This window comes from Taudactylus pleione, unplaced genomic scaffold, assembly GCF_031769625.1.
Source record: "Taudactylus pleione unplaced genomic scaffold, aTauple2 ptg000399l, whole genome shotgun sequence".
Taxonomy (NCBI): domain Eukaryota; kingdom Metazoa; phylum Chordata; class Amphibia; order Anura; family Myobatrachidae; genus Taudactylus; species Taudactylus pleione.
The window spans coordinates 4,481,592-4,494,100 of NW_028284801.1; the positions used below are offsets into that span (position 1 = coordinate 4,481,592).

At 45.0% G+C, this 12,509-nt stretch overlaps 1 protein-coding gene across 7 annotated transcripts in view; it reads left to right on the plus strand.

Moving 5' to 3' along the window:
- The window catches only part of PTPRS (protein tyrosine phosphatase receptor type S), a 458,571-nt gene that overhangs the window by 169,548 nt on the left and 276,514 nt on the right, over window positions 1–12,509 (plus strand). For all 7 annotated transcript variants that reach the window (XM_088446483.1, XM_088446485.1, XM_088446484.1 and 4 more), the window contains exon 5: window positions 10,204–10,392. In XM_088446483.1, the coding sequence (XP_088302609.1) occupies window positions 10,204–10,392 (189 nt within the window). The remainder of the gene's footprint in view (window positions 1–10,203; window positions 10,393–12,509) is intronic.

A 12,509-nucleotide genomic window follows, 5' to 3' on the forward strand; every position in this document is an offset into this window, starting at 1 on the left:
GTCAGTCTCCCTGTATACCTCTCCCTCGGGTCAGGTATATGGAGCTCTATATCCTACCAAGCCTTGTGTTTGGGTAGTTGATTCACAGTCTGTTGCAACTAAATTACATATGTATTGTATGTGACTGTTTGCTAGCTGCCGTATTGATACTGCCTTTTATGTCTGACTATCAGATATAACTATCGCTGTTTTTTCTCCTCATCCCCATTTACTAGTATTTAGGAAGGCTGTCACATTGCATTGTATTTGTTATTTTTTAATATTGAATATGTCAAAAGGTAAAAGTGAACAGGAGGTGGAGGCCCCTGTGCTGGTTTCATGTAAATCCTGTTTGGCGGGCTTGTCCTCTCTGGACTTTACGCAGGATGGTTTGTGTGCTGTCTGTTTATAATGAACCACCTCACCAGTCCAGTTTACCAGCCCCTGTACAGGAGCCATCCTGGGTGTCCTCCTTGTATGGGATACCCACAGCATGCTATGTTTGTCCCTTCTATACATCCTTCATGGATGGATGTTTATGCCCACTCAAGTCAGAGTATGGCTCAGTTGGCTGTGGCGAGCACACCCGGTAGTTACTAAGACACCCAAATGGAAGTTATCTTTTCTTCTTCGGGGTCCATAGGGTCCACAGAAAATGCCTTTGGGTATGTGGTTGGAGTGATCCAGGCACCAAACCGTTAACAAGCTTTAGCTCCCAGGATGCACTGGGTCCTCCTCCATATACTCCCCGCCCCCAGCAACAGGCAGTTAGTTTTTTGTTTGGTGCGAGAAGGCACCTTACTGGCAGTGGGACTGCGGCTGCAGTCCCAAACAAATTTTTTTTTTCTTTTCCTCTGTGCAGCGCTGCGTGCTGAGTGAGGAGAGAACCCGAAGCGGCTAAGAGCCCAGATAGATGCCTGTGTCGCTGCTCCATCTTCCCCCACCGGGCCACAGCACCAGTAATGGAACTGGTGGTTTCGGTAGGCTTAGCTAGCCCAGTACTGCAACCAGAAACATCGGGGATGCAGGTAAGGGCTCCCCGCGGCCGCTGACGCGGAGAACCGTGTGGCAGTCCGTGCCTCCGGCAGTGGAGACTCGCTGGGGGATGCTGTTGTGAGGAGCCATGTGCAAACTGTCTCCAACACTAGAACACTGGGACATGAGGGATACTGACAGCCAGGGGCTTGATGGCGGCGGCCATGTCAGTGTGCCAGGTGGATCCATACAGCAAAGAGGAGGTATGCTTTCCCCTGGCGGCCCATCCCCCGACCTAGACGCTGGTTCAGATACGAGTTTCCAGCGTCCTGGTTGCTCCTCCCAGCCTCCCTCTATATGAGTTGGCCAGAGACCACTCTCAGGTCTCTGGCCTGCTCAGGAGGTTGTGTGCTCAGGAGGTTGGGTCAGTCTCCCTGTATGCCTCTCCTGCAGTGATCAGGTCATATAGAGATCCATATCCTACCTGAGCTATTGATTGTTGACTAAAGAGCTTAGTGGATTGATTTATTTATGTATGTATGTATGTGTATGTATATATATGTATATATATATGTGTATATATATATATATATATATATATATATATATATGTATGTATATATATATATATATATATATATGTGTGTGTGTTCTCCCCACGCTTTATTTGTTGGGCGGTCCGCCCGGTAAAAATCCCCCACCGCCCGGCACTGTAACATTGGCGGTGCAGCACTGTATAAAGAGGGCTGCTACGGGGGGCACTGCATAAGGGGCCAGCCTGGGGGCACTGCATAAGGGGCCAGCCTGGGGGCACTACATAAGGGTCCAGTCTGGTGGCACTACATAGGGGCACTACTTCAGCCTGGGGGCACTGCATAAGGGCAAAGCAAAACTACAGGGGGAAATGCATAAAGGGGAAAACTACAGGGGGCACTGCATAATGGGCACTTTTGACTGAGAGCCAGTGGGGGAGCAGCCTGAGACCTGTCGGGCTGGATTGGATTGGTAAGGACACTTGCCTTCTGAGGAAACCACTACCCCTTATAGCGGAGAAACACGTTAAGGAACAGGGACACTTTTCCAAGGAACGGGGATACTTTGCCTGAAAACAGCTGTCCATAAACCGAATTCCACTGCATTGACAGGTTGCTCTGAGCTTAAACAACCTTCCTGCATCCAGCTATATACTGTCTCCTGTGGAGTGTGCCTTGTCCACACCACCAGCCTGCCGTGTGGAACAGCGCTGGCCGCATAAGCAGAGTCTTCACTGCTCCTGGTAACAGTAATCAGCGCTCCACAGATTGGTGGCAGTTGTCCCAGGAGAAATCTCACTGCTCCAAACACCGGCAGTGGTAAGCTATGCAAATGGGGAGACTGTGATCGCTCTCCTAAGAGACTTATGCTCTTAAATTCACCTGTCTATACTGACTGCTTTTTGGATCAATTTAAAGACAAGATCCAGTAGAGAAGTGCATTTCTAATCTAATCTGTGTTATAATTGATTTTTCTCTGGAGAGAGAAATCATATTCTAAAAACAACTGAAGGCTAAGGGCATCAGCAAGCGGTTTCCTAATTGGGGTTAAATCAGACAAAGCTACTTCTTAATCCTTATAGGTTTTGGCCTTGTGACTAGTATTGGAAGTATAGCAATCGTTTTACTGTGCAAATTGTTTAATTAAGTTGTATTAATGTGTTTATTGACATGTTTTATATATTAAAAACTAGGTGATACATTTCTATCTTTGTGCGCTCCTTATTGTTGAATAACAAGTCTATGTATGGATTGGTAAGGGATGTACCCCTTTGCCCGGCACGCGCATAATTACGAAGGCTCCGCCAGCAGTAGACGCACATTTGGCACATCTGGTTAGGAGCACCACATTGCCTATACCATCTGCATACTCTCTTAAATGTTTCACGGAGACTTGAAGCCTTTCTCAAGGCAGTCTTTTCTCGATCAGGAGCTGTTACTCGCCCGGCCATGGCTATTGAGGAATGGATGAAGACACTGGAAGATACTCTTCCAAAAGCTTCCAAGGAACAGCTGACGATTATCTCCTATGTTAAGGAGGCAGCGTCCTATTTGGGAGAGGCAGCATTGGATGCTGGTATGTTGTCCTCTAAAGCATCTGCTGTCTCAGTTGTGGCTCAGAGTGCCCTTTGGTTAAGAGACTGGAAACGGATGCAGGGTCTAAGAAAGGCCTGGAATCCCTTCCGTTTACGGGAGGCATTTTGTTTGGCACAGAGTTAGACAAGATTGTTGCTACGGTGGTAGCCTCTAAAACGACTGGTCTACCTTCAGCATCCACTACTAGACCTAAGCAGTTGTCCTTTCGGGGCTTTTGGCTGCAAGGAAAAGCAAAGAGTCAATATTCCTCTAGAACAAGTTCTCGCAGGAAACCACTAAGAAATCCTGGCCAAACAGACGTCCGGCTTCTAGAACTAATGATAAACCTGCAGCCTGATGGGATGGGCCTTACCCTGGGATTCCCCCAGGGAAAGAAGCCGACTTCTTCAGTTTTCAGATACCTGGCATCTCACAACAACAGATCCCTGGGTTTGGGAGGTGGTCTCCATGGGGTACACCCTTACTTTCTGGAGAAGTCCCCCGCAAAGGTTTTTCTGCACATCTCTGGCAGCGGATTCTACGAAAGCCTTGGCCCTCCAGCAGGCTATACACTCCCTGCTGGTGTCAGGGGTAATAATCCCGGTTCCAGTGAAACTAGGAAAGGGATATTATTCCAACCTCTTCTTGATTCAAAAATCCAATGGGTCTCACCGGCCTATTCTAAACCTGAAGGGACTCGACGCATTTATCAGGGTGCCCAGGTTTCGTATGGAAACCTTGCGGTGGATTGTGTTGGCAATGGCACCAAGGGATTTCATGGTGTCCTTGGATATTCAGGATGCATTTCTTCATGTACCAATTACACTGTCCCACCGTTTCCTGCGATTCACGGTGCTACAGGAGCATTTCCAATTTCGGGCACTGTCTTTTGATCTATCAACGGCCCCTCGGGTGTTTACCAAAATCATGGCAGTAATGACGGCCTGCCTCAGGCGCCAGGGGGTCAGGATCCTGCCAAACTTGGACTATCTCCTGATATTGGCTCAGTCTTCACAGAAGTTGCAGCATCATCTCAGACTGACATTTGCCTGTCTACACAGACATGGATGGATCATAAATTGGAAGAAGTCATCGCTTCTGCCAGTACTGCAGATGGTGCATTTAGGGGCTCGCTTGGATTCTCTGGCACAAAGGATATATCTGCCAGAAGACAAGATTGCGGCCCTTCAGCCGCAATCTTGCAGCTATGCAGGCTTCTTCACAGCCGATCAGTATCTGTTCATGCAGCAATGCAGATTTTGTGATGCATGGTGTCGATCTTCGACATGGTGGAGTATGCCCAGGTCCACTCCAGACCATTGCAGCGGTTAATCCTCTCGCACTGGAATGGGGCGTACCACTCAAAGGCACAGATGATCCATCTCTCGCCAGAAGTGCGACTGTCCCTGTCATGGTGGTTACAGACATACTGTCTCAACAAGGGTCGCCCATTCTGGATTCCAGATTGGATACTCCTCACGACCGATGCCAGCCTCCGCAGATGGGGCACAGTGACAGGTTGACACACGTTTCAAGGAAAATGGATGACAAGGGAAGGCCTTCTGTCCATAAATGTCCTGGAACTAAAGGCAGTATTCAGAGCGCTTGTTCAAGCTCAGGAAATACTAAAGGGCAAGGCTGACCAGGTTTAGTACGACAACGCCACTGCAGTAGCCTACCTCAACCATCAGGGATGCACGCAGAGCCAGGCTGCCATGACAGAAGTATCAAACATTCTGGTCTGGGCAGAATGTCACCTTCCGGCGATAACGGCGGTGTTCATGCCAGGAGTCAATTGGGAAGTGGACTTCCTAACTCGGCAGGATATACACATCGGAGAGTGGGCTCCTCATCCACAGGTATTTCAGAGCCTTGTGGACAGTTGGGGTCTTCCAGAAGTAGACCTCATGGCCTCAAGTCACAACCACAGGGTCCCCCAGGTACGGATCCAGAACCAGGGACCCTGCAGCCGAGTTTGTGGACGCTCTGGCAGTGAAGCGGAACTTCAGACTGGTGTATCTTTTTCCTCTGTTTTCCCTTCTTCCAAGGGTCATCAGGAAGGTCAAACAGGAAGACGGGACAGTAATACTGATAGCTCCTGCTTGGCCCAGATGCCATTGGTTCAATGACCTACATAGACATTCCGTGGCCTCTTCATCTAAGGCCAGACCTGTTAATACAAGGTCCCTGCCTGTATCCAGATTTTCCTCGTCTATCTTTGACGGCATGGCTCTTGAGACCTCTGTCTTAAAGGCAAAAGGTTTTTTACAATTCTGTAATTCAGACAATGTTGAGGGCACGGACACCTTCCTCTGTCGCATTTATTACAGAATTTAGCACTCATATTTGCAGTGGTGTGAACTGAGAAAATGTGATTCAGGTCTCTCGAGTGCTTTCTTTTCTTCAGGCTGGTTTAGATCGGGGTCTCCGTCTGGCCACCCTGAGGGTTCAGGCTTCTGCACTTTCAGTTTTTTTTCAGCGAAGGATCGCCCCATTACCTGATGTTAGATTATTTTTTCAGGATGTTCTGAGGGTTCAGCCTCCCTGTGTCTCCCTGGTAGCCCCATGGCATTTGACATTGGTTCTCATGGCTTTGCAGGCTCCTCCATTCAAACCCCTGAAATCGGTAGACCTAAAGTGGTTGACAGCGAAGACAGTTTTTCTTTTGGCTAATGCTTCTGCCCGCAGGGTCTCTGTTTTGGCAGCCCTGTCTTTTTGCTCTCCTTTTTTGATATTTTATTAGAATAGAGCTGTTCTTCGTACTAGGGTGGGTTACCTTCCTAAGGTGGTATCTCGGTTTCATGTGAATTAAGAAATTGTGGTTCCGGCTTTGCAAGCTTCAGGCGTTTCGGCTGGTGAAGCATCACTGGATGTTATCCGTGCAGTACGTATCTATGTAGATCGCACCAACTCCATTAGAAAGTCAGATTCTTTATTTGCTTTGTATGGCTGTCATTAGCGAGGCTGGCCAGCTAACAAACAGACTTTGGCCAGTTGGTTGCATATGACAATTTCTCAAGCGTACACACAAGCTGATCTTGTTGTTCCAAACATGGTAACAGCACATTCTACGCGATCTGTGGGACCATCTTGGGCAGTTTGTTGAGGTGCCTCGGCTGAACAAATATACAAGGCAGCTACGTGGTCTTCCATCCACACCTTCGTCAAATTTTACGCATTTGACACTTTTGCCTCTCAGGATGTTTCCTTTGAGCGGAGGATTCTCCTTTCAACTGAAGCACAGGAGTGTCCCCACCCTTAAAGGGAACTGCTTTGGGACATGCCCACCCTAACGCACCTGGTGTTATTGGGAAATATTTTCTGTTGTATTTTCTATGATTCCCTCTTCTTAGAGAGTGTGTTTCTGGAGTACAAGGGTCCTTCCGTCTCATCTTTTTTGCCTTCTCTTGCTTTGGGCTACCTGTAGCTGGGAACGGGGTGTATATGGAGGAGGACCCAGTGCATCCTGGGAGCTAAAGCTTGTTAACTGTTTGGTGCCTGGATCACTCCAACCAAATACCCCAAGGTATTTTCTGTGGGCCCTATGGACCTCGAAGAAAAAGAGTTAACAAAGGTATGTTTTACCACAACTCTTATTTTTATCAGTCTGCTCAGCATTTAGGTTCAGACGCATCATCGGAGGACTGTCCTCCTACAGTGAATGTTCCTTTTTTGGTGAGGGTGGTTAAATCAATCCTAAATATATAGGATGATGAACCAGCTCCTAGAAAGAAGGCTCTAGTGTTTAAACACCAGAAGGTGATAAAAATGGAGTTTCCTAAATCTGAGCAGCTCACTGAACTTATGGAAGATGCATGGAGCAACCCGGATAAACGGTTTTATATTATGAAAAGATTAGTATCTATGTATCCTTTCCTAGCTTTTGAATGTACTAAGCGGGAAATTCCTCCTACTGTGGATGTTCATTTGACACACTTAGTCAGGAATGCTATGTTGCCTATTCCGTCAGCATCTTCTCTTAAAGACCCTCCAGATTGAAAAATTAAACCTGTCTTAAAACAGTATTTTCATCATCTGGAGCTGTCACTCGACCAGCTATGGCTAGGGCTTGGGTAGCCAAGGCTGTTGAAGAATGGACGGGGGTATTGGAAGATTCTCCAGCAGATGCTACCAGAGAACAGCTGACATATATCTCCCACATACAGGAAGCAGACTCCTATTTGGGAGGAGCTGCAATAGATGCTGGACTCCTAGCAGCATCGGCAGCTTCAGTGGTGGCTTGTAGAGTCCTTTGGTTAAGGTCCTGGAAAGCAGATACTGGGTCAAAACTTTGGAAACCTTGCCCTTCTTTGGGAATATACTTTTTGGAGCAGAATTAGATAAGTTAATAGCTACTCTGGCAGCTTCAAAAACTGCAGGTCTGCCATCAACAGCTACATTAAAGTCTAAGCAGTTTTCTTTTCGGTCCTTTAATCCTCAGGGACAAGTAAAAGAACAGTCTTCCTCCAGGCCGTCTAGTTTTCGCAGGATAACTAAGAGGTCTGGGTCGGCCAGGCGTCAAGCTTCTATACCAGACGACAAACCTGCCTGATGGGATGGGCCCCCTCCTGGGGGATCCCAGAGTGGGAGGCCGACTTTTTAATTTTGCGGATTACTGGCATCAAACAACAGATGCCTGGGTCCGAGAAGTGGTCTCTCAGGGGTATGCCCTCACTTTCCGGAGGCATCCTCCTCAGAAGTTTTTTTGCACAAATCACCCATCAGATGCGATCAAGGCCATTTAATCCTTTTTGCAGGCAGGGGTGATAATCGTGGTTCCTGTGTTTGAGCAAGGAAGGGGTTATTATTCCAATCTATTTTTGGTTCAGAAACCGAATGGGTCTCATCGCCCTATTCTAAATTTAAAGACTCATGCGTGTACCCAAGTTCCATATGAAAACTCTTCGGTCAATTATTTTGGCAATGGAGCCTGGGGATTTTATGGTTTCCCTGGACATTCAGGATGCGTATCTGCATGTACCTATTACGCCATCCCACCAACAATTTCTATGGTTTGATGTCCTGCAACAACATTTCCAATTTCAGGCATTACCCTTTGGTCTATCAACGGCCCTTCGGGTCTTTACCAAAATAATGGCGGTTCATCAATTGGAAGAAATCCTCTCTTTCTCAAACACAGCAGAGGGTACATCTGGGGGCACGTCTGTATTCTGAGGCACAAAGGGTATTTATGCCAGAGGACAAAATTGTGGCCCCATCATTGCGAACATGCAAACGAAAGTGTCCATTCTATCAGCGATGCAGGTCCTGGGGTCAATGGTATTTACCTTCGACATGGTGGGGTATGCTCAGTTCCATTTCAGGCCTCTGCGAAAATGTATTCTTTCCAGGTGGAACTCACAGTATCATCTAATAAGGTCTAAGGGGATCCTTCTCACTCGAGAGTTTTGTGTCTCTCTCTGGATTAGGTCTTGGTCGCTGCCTGGCCACTTTGAGAGTGCAGGTGTCTGTGCTGTCGGTCTTGTTCCAGAGAAGGATTGCTTCTTTACCAGATGTTAGAATTTTCTTTCACGGGGTTCTGTGAGTTCAGCCTCCTTTTGTCCCACCGGTAGCACTATGGAATTTATCTTTGGTTCTCAAAGGGCTACAAGCTCCCACATTTGAACCTCTGGACTCTGTAGATTTGAAATGGTTGACAGCAAAGACACTTTTTCTCCTAGCTATATCTGCACGCAGAGTCTTTGATTTGGCAGCGCTCTCTTGTCGCTCTCCATTTTTGATTTTTCACCAGGATAGAGCTGTTCTCTGTACAAGGGAGGGTTACCTTCCTAAGGTAGCGTCCTGTTTTCATGTGAATGAAGAGATTGTGGTTCCAGCTTTTCAGTTTTCAGACCTTTCTGTAGGTGAAGCCTCCCTGGATGTACTGTAGTTTGTGCTCTCCGTATCTATGTGGAGCGTACAAGCTCTGTTAGGAAATCAGAAGTTCTTTTTGTGCTATATGGTTTTCACAAATGAGGATGGCCAGCTAACAAGCAGACCCTGGCTCGAATGTAACATGACTATCTCAGGTGTACACACAGGCTGATCTCCCTGTCCCAAACACGGCAACAGCACATTCTACCCGGTCTGTGGGGCCATGTGGTCGTCTGTCCAAATTTTTCTTAGGTTCTACGCCTTTGATACTTTTGCCTCTCAGGATGCTTCCTTTGGGTGGCGAATTCTCCTTTCTGCGCAGGAGCATCCCCACCCTTAGGGGAACTGCTTTTGGACATCCCCATGGTATCCCTGTGGATCCCTATGGACCCTGAAGAAGAAAATAAGAGTTATGGTAGACTTACCATTGAAAACTCTTTTTCTTCGAGGTCCACAGGGCAACCACCCTGACGCACCTGGCTGCATTGGGTAACTTTTCTTTCGGGCACAGAATTCCCTCATTTTCTGTGAGTGTTTCTGGTATACGATTGTTCTTCTTCCTTCTGCCTTGGGCTTGTTTAAAGAACTGAATGCCTCTGTCCGGTGGTGGGGTATATGTGGAGGAGGACCTGAGGCATCCTGGGAGCTCAAAGCTTAACTGTTTGGTGCCTGGATCACTCCAACCACATTATCCCTATGGTATCCCTGTGGACCCTATGGACCTCGAAAAAGAAGAGTTATCAGTGGTAAGTTTACCATAACTCTTATTTTTTGTTTCATCGCTATCCTCTGGGATTTTTAAACTTTTTTATCAAATTAAATTATTTTTTAACCTATTGTGCCCATTTTTTATATTGTGTAGTGATGCTGCAAAAGCCTGGGACAGTATATACCTCCCCTGCAGCACTCCCTTTCTCTGAGTTATCCACATTTCCTGGATTATAAATATAGACAGACTATTATGTGTATTCTCACATTGAACACATTGTCTTTTTGGCCTGCTGTCACGTCATTTTCAGCATTCTGAATGCAGACTTAATAGTTAAGCCATTAAATATCATGTTACAAATGTTTAGTTTTCGTCAGTGAACCTGTATTATAAAAATCACCTTTTAATGTAATACTATTAAGTCAGATATACAATGGTATGGCATGTTGTATATCTTGTTTGTGGATGCAGACTGTTTCTTGGGTTGTGTTAAGTCAAATAGTACTTGATCGCTATCGAACTGTCTTATGATGTCTTCTCCATGATCTTTGTGTGCAGAGGACCAGCTGCCTCCTGGTTTTCCAAATATTGATATGGGCCCACAGCTCAAGGTGGTCGAGCGTACAAGAACAGCTACTATGTTGTGTGCTGCCAGTGGCAATCCCGATCCTGAAATAACCTGGTTTAAAGACTTCCTACCTGTAGATCCTGCCACCAGTAATGGAAGAATCAAACAACTAAGATCGGGTAAGAAGAAACATGGCACTGGTCTGGTATAGTATAGTTGTTCTTACCAGAAATACAGGATGTTAGTTGGTACAAAAAAGGAATTCAAAGTATGCTTATGAAATAATAAACAGGTGTACATATGTATACACACAAGCCACATTAATAGTGATCCTTATCAGCTGTAAATAAACAGGTGTGTTGGCTTATTCTTATTGCATCACATCTCTTTAATTTTAAGAGGATATGTATAAAACTGCTTTGATAAGCACTCAGCACTGACACAGCACTTCTATGCAGGTTCTAGAACAAAGATAAAAAGCACATGGGTGAAGCTTTAGTCTTCTTACACTGTTAATCAGAAATGCGGAGAAACCAGGGCGGATAAAGAATATTTGTATAAAAGAGTGATTAGTGTATATGATTATAAATGGTGGTTTATGAATAAGATCGGAGAAAAAAAAATAGAAGTAAGTTCACAAAGCAAACATTGGCATCATAGAGCAGATAAGTAAATAACAATAGTGTCCATAATACGGGATACATTTAGTATCCCGATGCAGGGGATATCGGCACTTAGAATACCGGCACCAGAATCCCAACACCTTTCAGAATCCTGGCATCCCGGCTGCCGGCATCCCAAAGGTAAGTAGCGGGTCGGAGGGAGGGTTAGGTTTAGGGTGTGGGAAGGGGGAGATTAGGTTTAGGTACTAGAGGGGGAGGTTAGGGTCAGGCACCAGGGTGGGAGGGTTTGGGTTAGGGTAGAGAGAGGGGAGGGTTAGGATACCGACCGACAGGTGTCTGTATCCTAACCCTGTCGGGATGCCGGCGTCTGGATCCCGAGCGCCAGCGTCCCGTACCGATCCGAGTAATACATTTTAAAATTCATATTAAATGAATATTGTACAATAGCTGCTGATACTAAAGCATAAATACACAGAAACTTTCACACTGTACCTGGGCATTTTATAGAAAGTTATAAGCTCAGTCCAGTTCTGGGATGATTGATAATTAGCTACATGTTGGTTATTCACCAACCTGCCCATGGAATAATGTGGCATAATCATCGCAATGTCTGAGTGACTTAAACACAATAGACAAACATCCATCTTATTTATAACATAGCACTTATTTTTTCTTATTACACACAGCTGATATCAAAGTGTACTATAAATGTTTGGGAATGTGATTTCTGGGAATAGTTACTGTAAATCTGTGCCCAGTATAAAAAAATCAACAGATCTTAAACATAGGGCTTTTATTATTAAATCATTTTTTTACTCTTAAAGTAGGAGATCCCATTCTTGTGCAGGTTCTGATGTTGTGTTATATCTAAACATGCTTTAAGTTTTTATTTATGTATTTTTCAATTTTTCCATTTTAATAGGATTAACTACTACTTTTTCAATCACAACTAACTTTCTGTTTTACTATGTTTTTTTTATTTTATCATTAACATTTTCTCTCCAGTTCAGTGTTGATCCTAGTAATTTGGAACTTTGCATTTTATGATGACCTGTGCATGAATGTCGTATTTAATGCTAAAAACAGTTATTCTTTTTATCTTGTTTCTTTTACACATACCCACGCCTGTTACTAGAACATTTTTCTACTAACATACAATTTGACAAAACTGGTAGGCATGTTTTATTTTTCAGAGGAGCATTGTCATCCAGAAATATGGTGAAAGAAAAATGCAAGGTGTTATCTATGTCTTCTGTAATGTAATGTTTTTGAGCAACTCTTATGAATATAAAGAGGAAAGCAGCTTATACTGGCCTGTAGAAATTAGGGATGTGCAGGCTCGGATAGGTTCGAGTTTGCACGTGGAGTTCGGATTTTTCCCTCCAAAAAAACGGAACTCAGAAAGAGGCAAAACGTCATCTTGCATGGACGAACATCATCATTCCTGGACAAAAGTCCAGGAATGATGACAAAAGTCCAGGAATGATGATGTTCGTCCATGCAAGATGACGTTTTGCCTCTTTCTGAGTTCCGTTTTTTTGGAGGGAAAAATCCGAACTCCACGTGCAAACTCGAACCTATCCGAGCCTGCACATCCCTAGTAGAAATATACCATATATATATATATATATATATATATATATATATATATATATATATATATATATATATTT